At 40.4% G+C, this 13,658-nt stretch overlaps 1 protein-coding gene across 4 annotated transcripts in view; it reads left to right on the top strand.

Annotated features, from left to right (window-relative positions):
• The window catches only part of WDPCP (WD repeat containing planar cell polarity effector), a 253,054-nt gene that overhangs the window by 114,365 nt on the left and 125,031 nt on the right, over positions 1–13,658 (top strand). For all 4 annotated transcript variants that reach the window (XM_074949587.1, XM_074949584.1, XM_074949586.1 and 1 more), the window contains one exon: positions 5,008–5,199. In XM_074949587.1, coding sequence (XP_074805688.1) covers positions 5,008–5,199 — 192 coding nt within the window. The remainder of the gene's footprint in view (positions 1–5,007; positions 5,200–13,658) is intronic.

Consider the following 13,658-nt stretch of genomic DNA (forward strand, 5'->3'; position numbering starts at 1 on the left):
GAGCCAACCTCTGTAACATGGATTTGAGACAGTTCACTGTTCACTAGGAATTGAGCTGATACATAGTTTACTTTAAAATGATGCACACTTGTGCCTTGCCCATAGGTATTTGTTAAGGTTGCTGCTTTAGAAGCAAGATTGGTGATCTCTATGCTCCTAAACTTTGAGAAACTGTAATGAGCTCATGCTTACCATGATCATTTCCTGGTAAGGGCTATGTCTCCTATGTTTGCTTTATCCTTATATATCACAGTTTTCTTCTGGATACTATTAAGCATGTTTCTGGACCTAACCGTGGTGACTGTTTTCTTAGGGAAGAAGGAAAACCTAATCTATAGAAACATCTTACTGTGCTAGGAAACCAGACATACCCTCTGTGTTCCTTAATAGGGTTGTTGAGTTTTGTGGTTTGCTGACACAGCTGAGCTTCTGGAAGACTTATATGTATGATACTAACATTGCTTTCTCTAGATCAGTGGTTCTCAACCAGGGATACACATACTCCTGGGGGTACACAGAGGTCTTCCAGGGGGTACATCAAACATCTAGATATTTACCTAGTTTTACAACAGGTTACATAAAAAGCACTAGTGAAGTCAGTACACACTAAAATTTCACACAGACAGAATGAGAAAGTAAGCAATTTTTCAGTAATGGTGTGCTCTGACATTTGTATTTTTGTGTCTGATTTTGTAAGCAAGTAGTTTTTAATTGCAGGTAAAACTTGGGGCACGCAAGACAAATCAGGGTCCTGAAAGGAGTACAGTAATCTGGAAAGGTTGAGAGCCATTTCTGCTCTAGAAATCAATGGGAATGACTATGGATTATGTTTTGGCCAGACCAAAAAAAAAGGCATTAGCATTTTTAATGGCATGCTCTTTTGTGTCAGGCTTACTAGTTAGGCAGCAAAATATAATTTTAATTATCTTTAAATTGCAGCAGTGTGAGCCACCACAAAGTATTATTCATCATTGCAAGACTCTTATTTCAGCTTTCTGTAGTAAAGTAACAGGGGCTGTGAGTTATATGGACCCATGATGCCCGGGCTCCTGCAAATTCAGGGCCCAGCTCCACCAATGTTCGGGGCTGGGTGTCTCCCCTGGCCCTGCCTGCTGCCCCTGCACTCCTCCCCGAGCGTCCCTGCCTGCCCTGGGCAGCTGGCAGCTGCCCCCTACAGCTCCGCACTGCACTCCCTCGCCGGCTGCTCCTGCTGCTGCTGCTGGCTACAACTTAGGGAGCGGCACTGGGGGCAGGCTGAGGTGGCTGCTGCACCTGCGGAGGGAGGAGGGGAGGAGGCGCATGGCAGCCCCCTTCCCCGCCCTGGCAGGCGATGCTGAGTCGACTCCGAGGAGGGGTTATCCTGGCTGGACCTCCTGAGCAGCAGCCGGGGGGGGGCCTTGGGTGACTATCCTGCCGGGGGGGCCGGGAGGGTCCCCCCTCCCCCGGAGCTCGCTGCTGCTGGCGGGGAGAGGGCTGGGGGAGTCCTCCTCTCTGGCCCCCAGCTCCGGGGCAGCCTGCCTGCTGCACCCCAAACTCCTCATCCCTGGCCCAGCCCTATACCCCAAACCCCCTCCTGCACCCTAACCCCCTGTCCCAGCCCAGAACCCATTCCCCAGCACCCAAACTCCATCCCAGAGCCTGCACCCCTCCCGCACCCAAACATCCTCCCAGAGCCTGCATGCCTCCCACACCCAAATTCGCTCCCAGAGCCTGCACCCCAAACCCTCTTCCGCACCCAAACTCCTCCCAGAGCCTTAGGCAGGTGCGGTGTGGGGGCGGGACTTGGACCTGTTCTGGGCACCACCATAAATTATACAAACCTGCTGCCCCTGTAAAGTACAGATATTCAGAACTGCACTACCTTAGTCAAACCAATGTACAATGTCTAGATCACAGACACAGACAAGCAGTAGAATTGTCATCAACAATGATAAGAATCAAAGATACTCCTCAATGGGAAGTCTGGGGCACTATAACAGTGTTGCCTTCTTTTCTAAACCAGTTCCTGGACACTGACCTTATTCACAGGAGCTGGGCGCTTTGTCAGAAGGGCAGAGGAAACCAATGTAAGAAGGTTTGGTTAAAGCATAGGACTAGGACCCAGAAGTTCTCGGTTCAGTCCTTGTCTCTGCCACAGACTCCCTGTGTGACCTTGGACAATTCACTAAATCTTTCTGTGTCTCCCCGTTGTGCCATCTCAAAAGAGACGTATTAGAATTGGAAAAGATACAGAGAAGGGAAATAAAAATGATTAAGGGTAACAGAACAGCTTCCATGTGAGAAGAGATTAAAAAGACTGGGACTGTTCAGCTTGCAAAAGAGATGACTGAGGGGGGATATGATCGAGGTCTGTAAAATCATGAATGGTATGGAGAAAGTGAATAAAGAAGTGTTATTTAGCCCTTCACGTAACACAAGAACCAGGGCTCACCCAGTGAAATTAATAGGCAGCAAGTTTAAAACAAACAAAAGGAAGTACTTCTTCACACAGTGCACAGTCAACCTGTGGAACTCCTTGCCAGAGGATGTTGTGAAGCCAAGACTATAACAAGGTTCAAAAAAGACCTAGATAAATTCATGGAGGATAGGTCCATCAATGGCTATTATCTAAGATGGTCAGGGATGCAACCCCATGCTCTCGGTGTACCTAAGCCACTAACTGCCAGATGACGATACTGAATGACAGAGAATGAATCACTTGATTTTCCTGTTCTGTTCATTCCCTTTGAAGAATCTGGCATTGGCCACTGTCAGAAGACAAGATACTGGGCTAGATGGACCATTGATCTTATCCAGTGTGGCCATTCTTACATTCTCATGTTCTTATTTGTAAAAGGAGGATAGTTTTGGTCTCTTTTTAAATTATAAGCTCTTTGGTACAGGGACCGTATTGTACTACATCTTTGTTTAGTGCCTGACATAATGGTGTCCAATCTTGGTTGGCACTTCTAGGCAGTATTGTAAGTAATCGTGAGTCAGTCGGGCTTATTTTCTTCTCAGTTTTATGGATAGTTTTTTATTTTTAGCCTTAATGCTTGGAGGCAGAAAAATTGTTTTGCTTTTCTTCTGCATGTCTTTGACTAGCAGGATGGGCAGACTTGGCTTTGGAGTTTACTATTTATCTTTGGAATGTACTCAAACTTTCTGATGAAGTATTAACTGTACAGATGTTTGGTAGTTAGCTGGAAATTTGATTTGTATACAATATATACCCACGTGAATCCATCATTGTCTGCATCTTTTTCCTTTTTGAGAAGTAGCATCTTTGGTACCATCGAGACAATGACACTTTGAATAAAGATAATTGGAGCTATTATGTGAATCAACAGCACTATGTAGTCTTGGAGACTGGCAAAACATAAGACCAACTACTACCAATTCCCTATTCTCAAGAGGACTGTCAGTGTTGAAGGTGTCATCTAATATATATAAGATTTTTTTTAAAAAAACTAATAATATCATTGTTTTTAACTGATACATGATTGGTAAAATTACAGTACAGCACTGTAATTAATATCTGGGACTGCATTTGTGCTTGTTAGCCATAAAGTATTTTTATTTCTCGTCTAAGTATGGCTTCAGTGTGTTTTTGAATAACAAAATAAAAGCTAAGTGGTTAAGTTAGCATTCCTTGGATAAACTTTACATGTATGTCATATATTTATACTTTTAAACTGACAGAATTTGGGCAAATAAAAGTGCAGGATAAATGTACTGGAAACATTGACCCTTTATAAGTTTTCCCTTCTGTGGTTTTTTAGTCCATTTCAATTTACTCAACACTGAGGAGAGAGTACAAGGTGATAAATGTTTACTATGAGGGAACAACATTGGTAATTACTTTGATTTCAGTTCCTTTTGATGTGTATTCAGGGGATGAAGAGGTCAATAATATTATGACCATGCAAATAGAAAAGGGTTCTTTTTGACCATATAAAAAACAGCAAAGGATTATTAAAGCATTAACCTTGATTTTAATGGCCTTGGTTGAGTGGTGAGATCACAATTTGGATGAGCCTGATTATTTACTAAATACAATACATAAATGCAACGGGTTCTTAACACCCATTGCACTCTGGCATTATCGCATTACTGCCATCCTTTGTTGCTTTGCAGACAGGAATATGAAAGCAATCTGTCATGTAGTGAGACTGGCTCCAGAAGCATTTCTCTGATAAGAAGACCCCCTGCCCTTTGCTAGTGTCTGGTCCAGTAGGCTTAGCCATGCGCTTAATCCCCAGAAAGTGGTTCGATTATTGCTGACCAGCAATGGCAAGATAGTTTTTTTTTTTTCCCCTAGCTATCAACCTTCCATTAATTCCTTAAGCAGAAATGCGGTGCAATCTATATTTCCTTGGCATGTGTCACCCAGATGGTGCACTGCTCATGTTTTCAAATAACCATGCTCCAAAATAACATAGTTTGAATAATAAATTCCACAAATCCTTCCTGAGAAATAGAGGCACAATTCTCAAGAGCTGCATAAACTTTACGCATGATGCTGTAGCTCATCCACATTATGCAGAAAAGTATATAGTCTGTTACCAAGTGGGTATTTGTGGCTGGATTCCTTAATTTAGGGGGAAAATAAACATTCTCTTTTAAACATTGTGAGCTGTCTTTAGTGTTTGATGATGTGTCTTAAACAGTTGCCTTCACTCCTTGGTCAGCATCACAGAACTTGTCATTTAATATGGCTGGGTTTAAATCCTGTGTAGGTCGATGCTGTCAAGTAACCATGACTGTACATTTTGGTATTGATTGGAGTCATTGCAGTAAATTCCTGCTTAACTCACATCCTTCTCCTTCCCAGTCCCTTCCCCATAGATAAAATTGTGGGTGAGCATGTGTCTTTCTGTCTGGACAGAGATTTCTTACATTTAGATGTAGCGTATATGAATACATATACACACATTGTCCTCTGTGTGTATATATTTACTTGCAGTAAATGCTCCCAATATGTTGTTTTTATAACTTTAAATATTTCCTGCATTTTTTCTCCATCAGATTGCTTATATTGATATACCTGGACCAGCAAGTAGAAGGATAAAACGTCATCTGTCAATAAATTGTATCCAAGATATGGTCATTTGCTGGTGGTCACTGACTAATGACGGAGCATGGCCTTGGTCTCCTATTTCCAGTGAGAGGGACAGAGCCAACTTATTGTTATTAGGCTATGCACATGGGAGACTAGAGGTAAAGTTCTGAACTGTATCTTATTACTTAATTTTCAGATTTGCTAACAAATAAGAACAATCAACTCAAGTTTATACCTGGGGTTGAAACATGCCAGCCGTTATAAAAGCAGCAGTTCTCCAATTCATGACAAATAACTTAATATTATTAATGTATTAACATTATTTATTTTTATTTGCACTTCAAAATTGGAATCTATGTGCAATTGAATAAGGAAATTAAGTGTATATAAGAGCAAGTTATAGCATTACCACTTCATAGAAAATACAGGGTAGGACAGCTAGCCTATAGAAAAACCTGTGGGGGCCGCCTGAATGCTCAAAAGTCAGAGTTTTACATTGTTTGAGATGCTATTATTTTTATAACATTTTAAAATAACATTAAGAGCACAGAAATGCACTCAAAAATAATAACAAACACTAACGCATCTGCTTTGTAAACTGGTTGTGTTAAAATCATGCAGCCAACCTTTTTTACCTCTGGTGAGAGAAGCAGAGGTACAAAATTCCTAATAATAAAATCTGAATATGGTCTTCCAATTAGCCCAATAGTTTAGTAGTTCAGTCGGGGGAAGGGGAGGGTAGCACAAGGGTACAAGAATGTTTGAAAAAGTTTAAGTCAACACAGTGATGGGAGGTACAAGTTAGGAGATGCTAGGTAATGAGTATAATGCTTATTTAGAATGATAGGATCTGTCCTCTTAATCTTATCTGAAGTAGAATATGAATTTATATACTAACACACGACAAGAAGTAAAAATCTGGGCCAAATATTCACATATCTCAGTCCTATTTCTAGCCTCAGGATATATGTAAATCCCTTATTGAGGAAGCAATTTGATTAAATCCCTTTAAAAACTCTTCAAATATCTTTAATTAAACACTAGTAACAATCAGAAGTATGTAGTATGATCAACACCTTTCATCAGTGCTATATTTACTTGGCCTTTGTTTTTAGTTGCTGGCTGAGTGTTTGCTCCTTAAACTGCTGTAATTGGTAATGGACAAGACACTGAACTGGGACTCAGTTCTCTTGGGGTCTGTTCCTAGTTATGAAGGAAATGCAGTCTATTGGTCAGAGCAGGGCATCTTTCTCTGCTGTAGGCAGCAGCCAGCTTCATTTTAAAATTTTCACCTTACATAAGAAATTTGATTCAAATATTCTCAAATGGATTTAATTAACTAAAGCCTACGCATGACCTTTTCGCAATAGTCCACTCGTGTAAGCAATAGTATCTATTCCTTTATACTGGAGATGTATCAGAGTTCTAGTGTCCTACAATTATTGCCTTGATAACCAGTGATCCTTATGAATTTTTCCCTTGACATTTTCTATATATATTGGAAATGTTATGGAAGAAGAAAATGTAGTTGATACAGTTTGTCTATATTATTTCTAAGGTCTGATTTCTATCACTGTGGTATTTAAGTACCAGAGTATCTAGACTGTCATAGCAAGGTGCTTTCTAGCCACATTTCTTTCAGTTAGCATCCCACCATTAGTGGTCATCTTTGACTCTTTCCTTTCCTTCTTCCCACACATCCACACTGTTGTCAAATCCTGGTGCTGCTTTCTCCACAACTTGTCAAAATATGTGACCCATTCTTTCTGTCCCAACAGATAAAAAGCTTGTCCACTCCTTGGTCAGTTTCTTACAATCTCTTTCTTTGTGGTCTCCTCTCACCCCCGGTCCATCCAGAATGCAGTTTCTAAAATGATGTTCCATGCCTGTTGATCAGACCACATCATTCTTCTTTTTGAATCTCTGCCCTGGCTCCCCCATAATTAAATGCTAGTAACAATCAGAAAACAGTCATATGATCAGGTACTGTACCATGTTTAAACTCTCATTGTCCACTCTTATCCTACGTAACTTTCGCTTCATAACTTCACCTGACTGCTATTGCAGATCTTACTGTGACCTCACTTACCTCCTTGCTCCTCCAATGATGCCAGCTTTTCCATCCCCTTTGGTTTTCTCACCTTTCATATCTTCTTCCCGATGCCCCCTATAATGGCCCTCCTAATCCAAACAGAACAGGCTCTTAGTCTCTCCGTATTCATATCTTTCCTCAAGACTGATGAGGCCAAACCTCTCCCCAAGATGTGGTCTCGTAATATTGTCCACATGCATTGGGGAGATGCACATTGCACATACAGTGGGGTTGCTCTGGATCCTAGCAATGCTTTCTTTTAATGAGGAAAAATAGATTTAAAAAAATGTGACATCCAGTATAAAGGGGACCTTGTGAATTATGTTATATGGAGGGTTTTTTTACATGTATTAAGTCTGAGACTAAAACGTAGATAACATCCTTTTAAAAACAGGAGCAGATGCTTTCATAGAGTCTTGTGAGGGGAAATAGGAACAAATTAAAACCTATAATAACCAAGCAGTACTTTAAATATTTTAAGTCAGATAGTACACAGTAAAAAAAAAAAAAAAAAAACCCAAAACTCCTGGAATGATAGATTGCAATTTTGTTTACTGGAGAATGCAGTTTAAGATGTACTATATTTATATAAGGTTTTTAATAACAGTTTGCTGTACAAAATCTTTGATTACTTTACTGTTTTTAATACAGGAATCATTTGGATGTGTTAAATTGTGTAGGATTTGGTGGGGACCAGCCCCCAAAAGAGAAATATGAAGGCGTTTTTCTTTTTAACGAGTCCATATACAAATATATTTATTCTACTCTTTTTATTGGTAACAGTGTGCATGGTCAAAAATGCTATTTAAGTTGTTCTCCTGTGGAGCTGGTGCTGCTGTTTTGCTTTTAAAAATAAAGAGAGGAGTGTATCTTCAAGAAATGATTTAAAACTATTTTCTTATGAATCGATAAGATCTAACATAAAATCATCCTTGGATTAAATGTTTTGTGAGAAACATGGTGAAAATGACAACACAGACTTTATTCTGCAAATATGAATTAAGTGATAATGGTGCCAATGATCGGATGCTGTGATACTTTTAGACATTTGTCTTACCATGTTTATTTTCACTGCAGTTGCCCTTTTTTAGAATAATTGAAATTACTCTTCATTCCTATGGAAAAAATAATTTGTGTATGAGAGAATATTACGTTTCTTTCTCCCCCAGCGACTGTCCTTAGTAGTTAGTGCTTCTGAGTTATTTTCTCTCAAACTTGTGAAATAAACATAGTTGAGCTTTTATGAGTGAGATATATCCTTTAACAATTACAGTATTCAGAAAGAAAGGTACGCTCTATGTGACTGAATAGTTACAACACCTAGCGTAGCCATGAAGCAGAGAATGTAAAATTTTTGATGTCACGTTTGGTTAAAAGTTCAATGAATAAATATAGAACAAAGATGATGGTGATAAATTTAAAAGAAAATAAGAATAAATGTTAGGTGGAGATGTAGATGAATGAGACTGTCTATGAAACTGTCAATACAATGCAGCAAATAAGCAGTCTGTAGTTGGAGTCTTGAGTTCTTATTTAAAATTAGTTCAAAAAGAGGTTTATTTTTTCTTCCTTATGTTGTCTAGGACATTTTACCCTAGAGTGCATCACACTTCCCACTCAACATTTCTAATTAAAGTGTTTGTTGCTGTTTGGAATCTCATGGTGTGAAATTAAACTAGCAGTTTTCTAACATGCATAAAGTAAATCAAACATTTTCTCATCTAAAAGACAGACAATTCAGTCACAGAGAGCTTATTTCTCTGTTTCCTTTGTTTTCTTTTTTATCTGCTTGGTAAGCCAATTTTCTGCTTAGAATCTACTGTTTAAAACTCTTAATTCATTCAGTATGTGGGCTTTATCCTTTCCCAGTATGCTATGCAAAAGGCTGCAATTATTTCACTGTGTAAAAGTTTGCACAGAGGAGGGTGCTACTGCCTAAATAAGGTTTATTATTTTCTTTCAAACATCAGAATAAGAGAAAACTAACATAGCTCAGGTGCTTCAGTTACAAAGATGAAAAGATTTAATTCCTTAACTTCGAATGTTATGGTTTTTGAGTTTGGATTTTAGAGGGTAGAGCATACAATATCTCTCATTCTGCTGATTAGCTAATGCAGAGCATAGGCCACTGTCATGGAAAAAGAATGGAAATATGCAACACTGGTGCATGACAGCTGCTTTAATAGGGAACACATACATAAATTACAATGCAAAACATTTTAAAATACATTTACTACAATTTGTGGTGCAGTGGTTACAAAACTAAAAAGGAGTAGTTCCTTACAGAATATAATTGGTTCTACTTCATGAAAATTACCTTCAGAAATCTCCCTTTGGAGTCACAACCTGTATTGTATGAACTCTGGAACTGTGGCCAAAGCTATCCTAAGATGGGGGCTGAAAACTTAGATCTATCTATGTAAAGGAGGTACTACCCTGTTCTCCTTCCCTAATTCCTGCCTTGTTTCTGTAAATTATGTGCAGCTGCCCTGCCTACTTCCCTTGAGCACGTGAGAGAACTCTAGCTCCTAACTTCCCATTCCGATAGACCACTGCACTGTAGCCACTAACACTTCACATTTAGTCGGCATAAATGATTAGATGTGGAGTCTAGGTTAGATGCCTGCTCTGGGGATGGGAGGAGAGGCAGTCTAATAGGGAGCTTAAAAAAGGGTAAAATTGTTGGGTTGTTTCCTTGTCACCTAAATTTCACATTCCTCCTTCCATTTATCTCCCTTGTTCATTAGAAGACAAAAGCATGTAGGTTGCACATGCCATAACATTTTGCTCTCTGAGAGTTCTTGGCATCCATGTTGGAACTCAGAGGACACCATTTTCCCTTGCATCCCCTTAATGTACTTCCAAAGTTTAATCTGTACTCTCTTTCTGTTGATGTCAGTGGGCTCAGGATCAAGCCCCTGATGAGAAGGAAGAGAATACTAAGGGCCTGGAGAGCTTTAAATAGTCAAGTGAACAATCAGAATCTAAATGGAGCCATTTGAAAGAGCTCTTCTGATACCTTAACAGATTTGGCCTATAATGGCTGAAACAAAACAGGACAATAAGACTACTTAAGGACGAAATATTATCTGTGTTTTAGCTTTAGGAAATTGTAAAGCTTGGGGCTTGTCAACCTGGTTTTAGAAATCACATCCCCATGATGCGCATTGCAGCACCATGTAGACAAGCCCTTAGATCAACACCCCTTCAAAATGCAGACATCTTAATATGTCAGATCATTGCTTTCCTCATGGTTATCCATAAACGGAGGTACCAGCCTCCCTAATTTTCCATAATCCTCCCGATTAATTTTGCAATTACATTTAAAAACTGGTAGGATTAAGTGTGTTTTGTGTCACTCAACCCTCAGGTCAGATGAGCACAGTGCTGTGGCTGTGGGAGGCATTATTCTCCGTCACCAGAGCCCCATGCAGTGGCGCCCGCAGCCAGGCTATATGCATATCACACGGGGTGTACCATTTTGTCAGCCAGGGTGGGTCCTCGGTCACGTTTTGAGGTCCCATGGCAGGCGGAGCTGATTCTAGGCCAGGGGCTCAAACACATGGCAGCTGTGTCACTGCTGCAGGAAGCAGAGGGCCAGGCAAAGAACGCCAGCAGTGTCTGGCAGGGACGACACACTGGTCCCCTGGCCTTCTCCTCCAGTGTGGCCAGCAGTAGCATCTGGGCCACATGGGCTTCTCCAGGTCTGTGACACTCCAAGCAGCTGCCTGCGGTACTAGTGAGTACTCTCCACACACCCCAGCACCACCTGCACCTGATATTGGTGCCTTCTCTTCCTGAGCCTGGCCAACACCAGGCAGCTACCTTCCCTTTCCCCAACCAGACCCCCTTCCATCCCCACATCTCCACTTCCCCAGCTCAGCAAGCAGCTCCTTTGAGCCCCATCTCTGCTCTCCCAACCCCACCTAACGCCTCTTTCAGCCCATCTAGCTGCTCCACTCCAGCACCCCGTGACCTCCCCCATCTCCCGCCCCGGTGTACCGGGAGAGAAATTTCTACATGAAGCAGTTAGAGCACAACATGCAGCCCGTGGTTTGGGCAGTGAATCTAGCACCCTAAACCCTACTGACAAAGTGAGCCAAATACGCAAAAAAATTCCACGCAAAATGGTTTCAGAATTGCTTGCGCAGGAGTGAGGGTACGTTCCATATCATTGTCAGACCTGGTCATGGCTATTGATGTTGCTATGTGTTTCTTCAGCTAGTACCATTGTTGTTTTTACTCACATCCACAGAAGTCCCTCTGAAGTGTACCACAAGCATTCATGGCACTACTCCAGAGCTCCCATCTGTGTTTGGCTTTGCACTTTTGGCACTTGATGCTGCTCCAAGCAACCTCTCTGATTTTTTGCATAAATGGCCCTGGAAGTCTCAGAGCAAGGCTGGCACCTTCGTATAAACCTTTTTCATTTTATAATGTGTTGTCAGTCACATTAATATGTAATGACTGAGGTAATTGTTTTGGAAAAAAATAACCTGGAGCCTTCACCTTCTTTTCCCTCACCACCTTTCTAGGTAGCCCCAAAGTACAAATATTGCATGCCATTAATACCTGTTCTGACAGTTCAGCTCAGGAACAAAACATGGGGACTTGGAGGAAAGTGTACCTTTCCCACAAACCTTCACACAAACAAATCTTCGTTTGTTCAAGAAAAATGTTCAAGAAAAGTAAAGGCAAATGTGGTGCAAACATAGCAACTCAAAAATACTCACCAATAAGTTTGCCCACTGTTTACCTGCGTTTAGTCATGCCTCCTCTGTATTGGTGAAGATCTCCCCACCAGAGCTTGCATATTTCATTTAGGTCACTTTGACATATAGGTATAAGCATCCATTATTACTCGGTGACTTCTAATCAAATATAGCTTATACAACATACACTGTGTATACCATACTCCATCTTATGTGCCATTTAGGTTTGATTTAGCATCATTAAAATCAAGGGAGTTTTCCCATTGACTGGAATGGGAGCAGGATCGAGTCCCCTTGCTCAATATTGAATGGAAAGTGATGTCTCTTGTCTTTTCATCTCCTGTCCCTTTTGAATGTGCTAGTTCAAAAGACCCCTTTGAACCTGGGGGAGGCATTAAGTAGATATATAAACTATCCATTTTGCATATACCATCAGGTATCACAGAAAGCTCCAGCCCGCTTCCTTTTTCATAGCCCCTGGATTCCTGGGAGCAAATATCTCTTGCTTCCTAAGGATCTACTGGGTGCTATTTAGGCTGTTCCAGCCCTTGCTCACAGAGCTGGACAGAAGATAATTCCTTAGTCACAGTTTTAGAGTTCTTATATTTCCTTTACTCCAATTTAGGTCAAATGTGATTTCTGTTGCATCACTGAGATGAATTCTCATCAAATACATTTTGAAAATCTAAGCATATTCCATTGTCTCTATTCCCTCTGTCTCCACTGCAGTAATATCTTTGAGGCGGTCCATGCTTAATCACACTTGCCACTCTTGCCTTTTTACCCAGTATGGAAGTAACCAGAATCAATTTCTCTGACTGTTTCTCAAATATTTTCTTTTCTTTTTTTTTGCAGGCAATTTCCTACACATTTACAGGATTCTAATGAAAACATTATCTAGTTTCTCTGTTGCAACATCCAAAATCACTTCATTAGCCTTTACTGATCTTCTATCCAAAACATCTATGGTGTTTATAGAGTATTTCTCCTTGCAGGCATAATATCAAAACTCACACCTCTTGTTTTATTTTGCCTATCCATTTGGTAAACACAGTTGTTGTACTGCATATAACTGACATAGTATAAAGTATTAAAATGTACCTCCTTTATGCTAATAATATTCTACGTATACTCAATGTCATATATAACTCCAGTTCAGCAATACATGCCCCTGGTATCTGTATATTGTTGGTCTTTAGCTTTGTTGCCCTTGGTTTACCTTGTCATTACATTCTCAATGGGTCAGTTTCAGATCTCAGTTACACTGGGGCTAATCCCAGTAACTCAACTGAAAGAAACAGAAGTCAAAACCAGGTGCACTGACTGCTAGATTTCAGAGTGGCAGCCGTGTTAGTCTGTATCAGCAAAAAGAACGAGGAGGACATGTGGCACCTTAGAGACTAACACATTTATTTGAGCATAATTTTGTACTGCATGCATTTGATGAAGTGGGCTTTAGCCCACGAAAGCTGATGCTCAGATAAATTTGTTAGTCTGTAAAGACTCCTTTTCTTTTTACTTTGAGTTAAGTTTCAACTTTTTATATTTCTATATTTTGAGTTCTGACTGAAACACGGTGTTCCTTTTTTTTTTTTCTTTTTTTTTTCCCCTCCAGGTTAATGATCTGCTCAGTCAACTAATAAGGTTTATTATCCATCTTTTTAACTGCTATTTGCATGCTGCCTGACCTAAAAAATAAGTTTTCCTGACATTTCTGCCTTTAGGGCCTCCAAAATTATTGGCAGGTCAGCAGCATTGGAATATCGTCTAAGGGGTTGCATGGGTGTAACTGAGGGAAGAGTTTGGTGGAGTC

Source organism: Natator depressus, chromosome 3 (assembly GCF_965152275.1).
Source record: "Natator depressus isolate rNatDep1 chromosome 3, rNatDep2.hap1, whole genome shotgun sequence".
In the NCBI taxonomy this organism is placed as follows: domain Eukaryota; kingdom Metazoa; phylum Chordata; order Testudines; family Cheloniidae; genus Natator; species Natator depressus.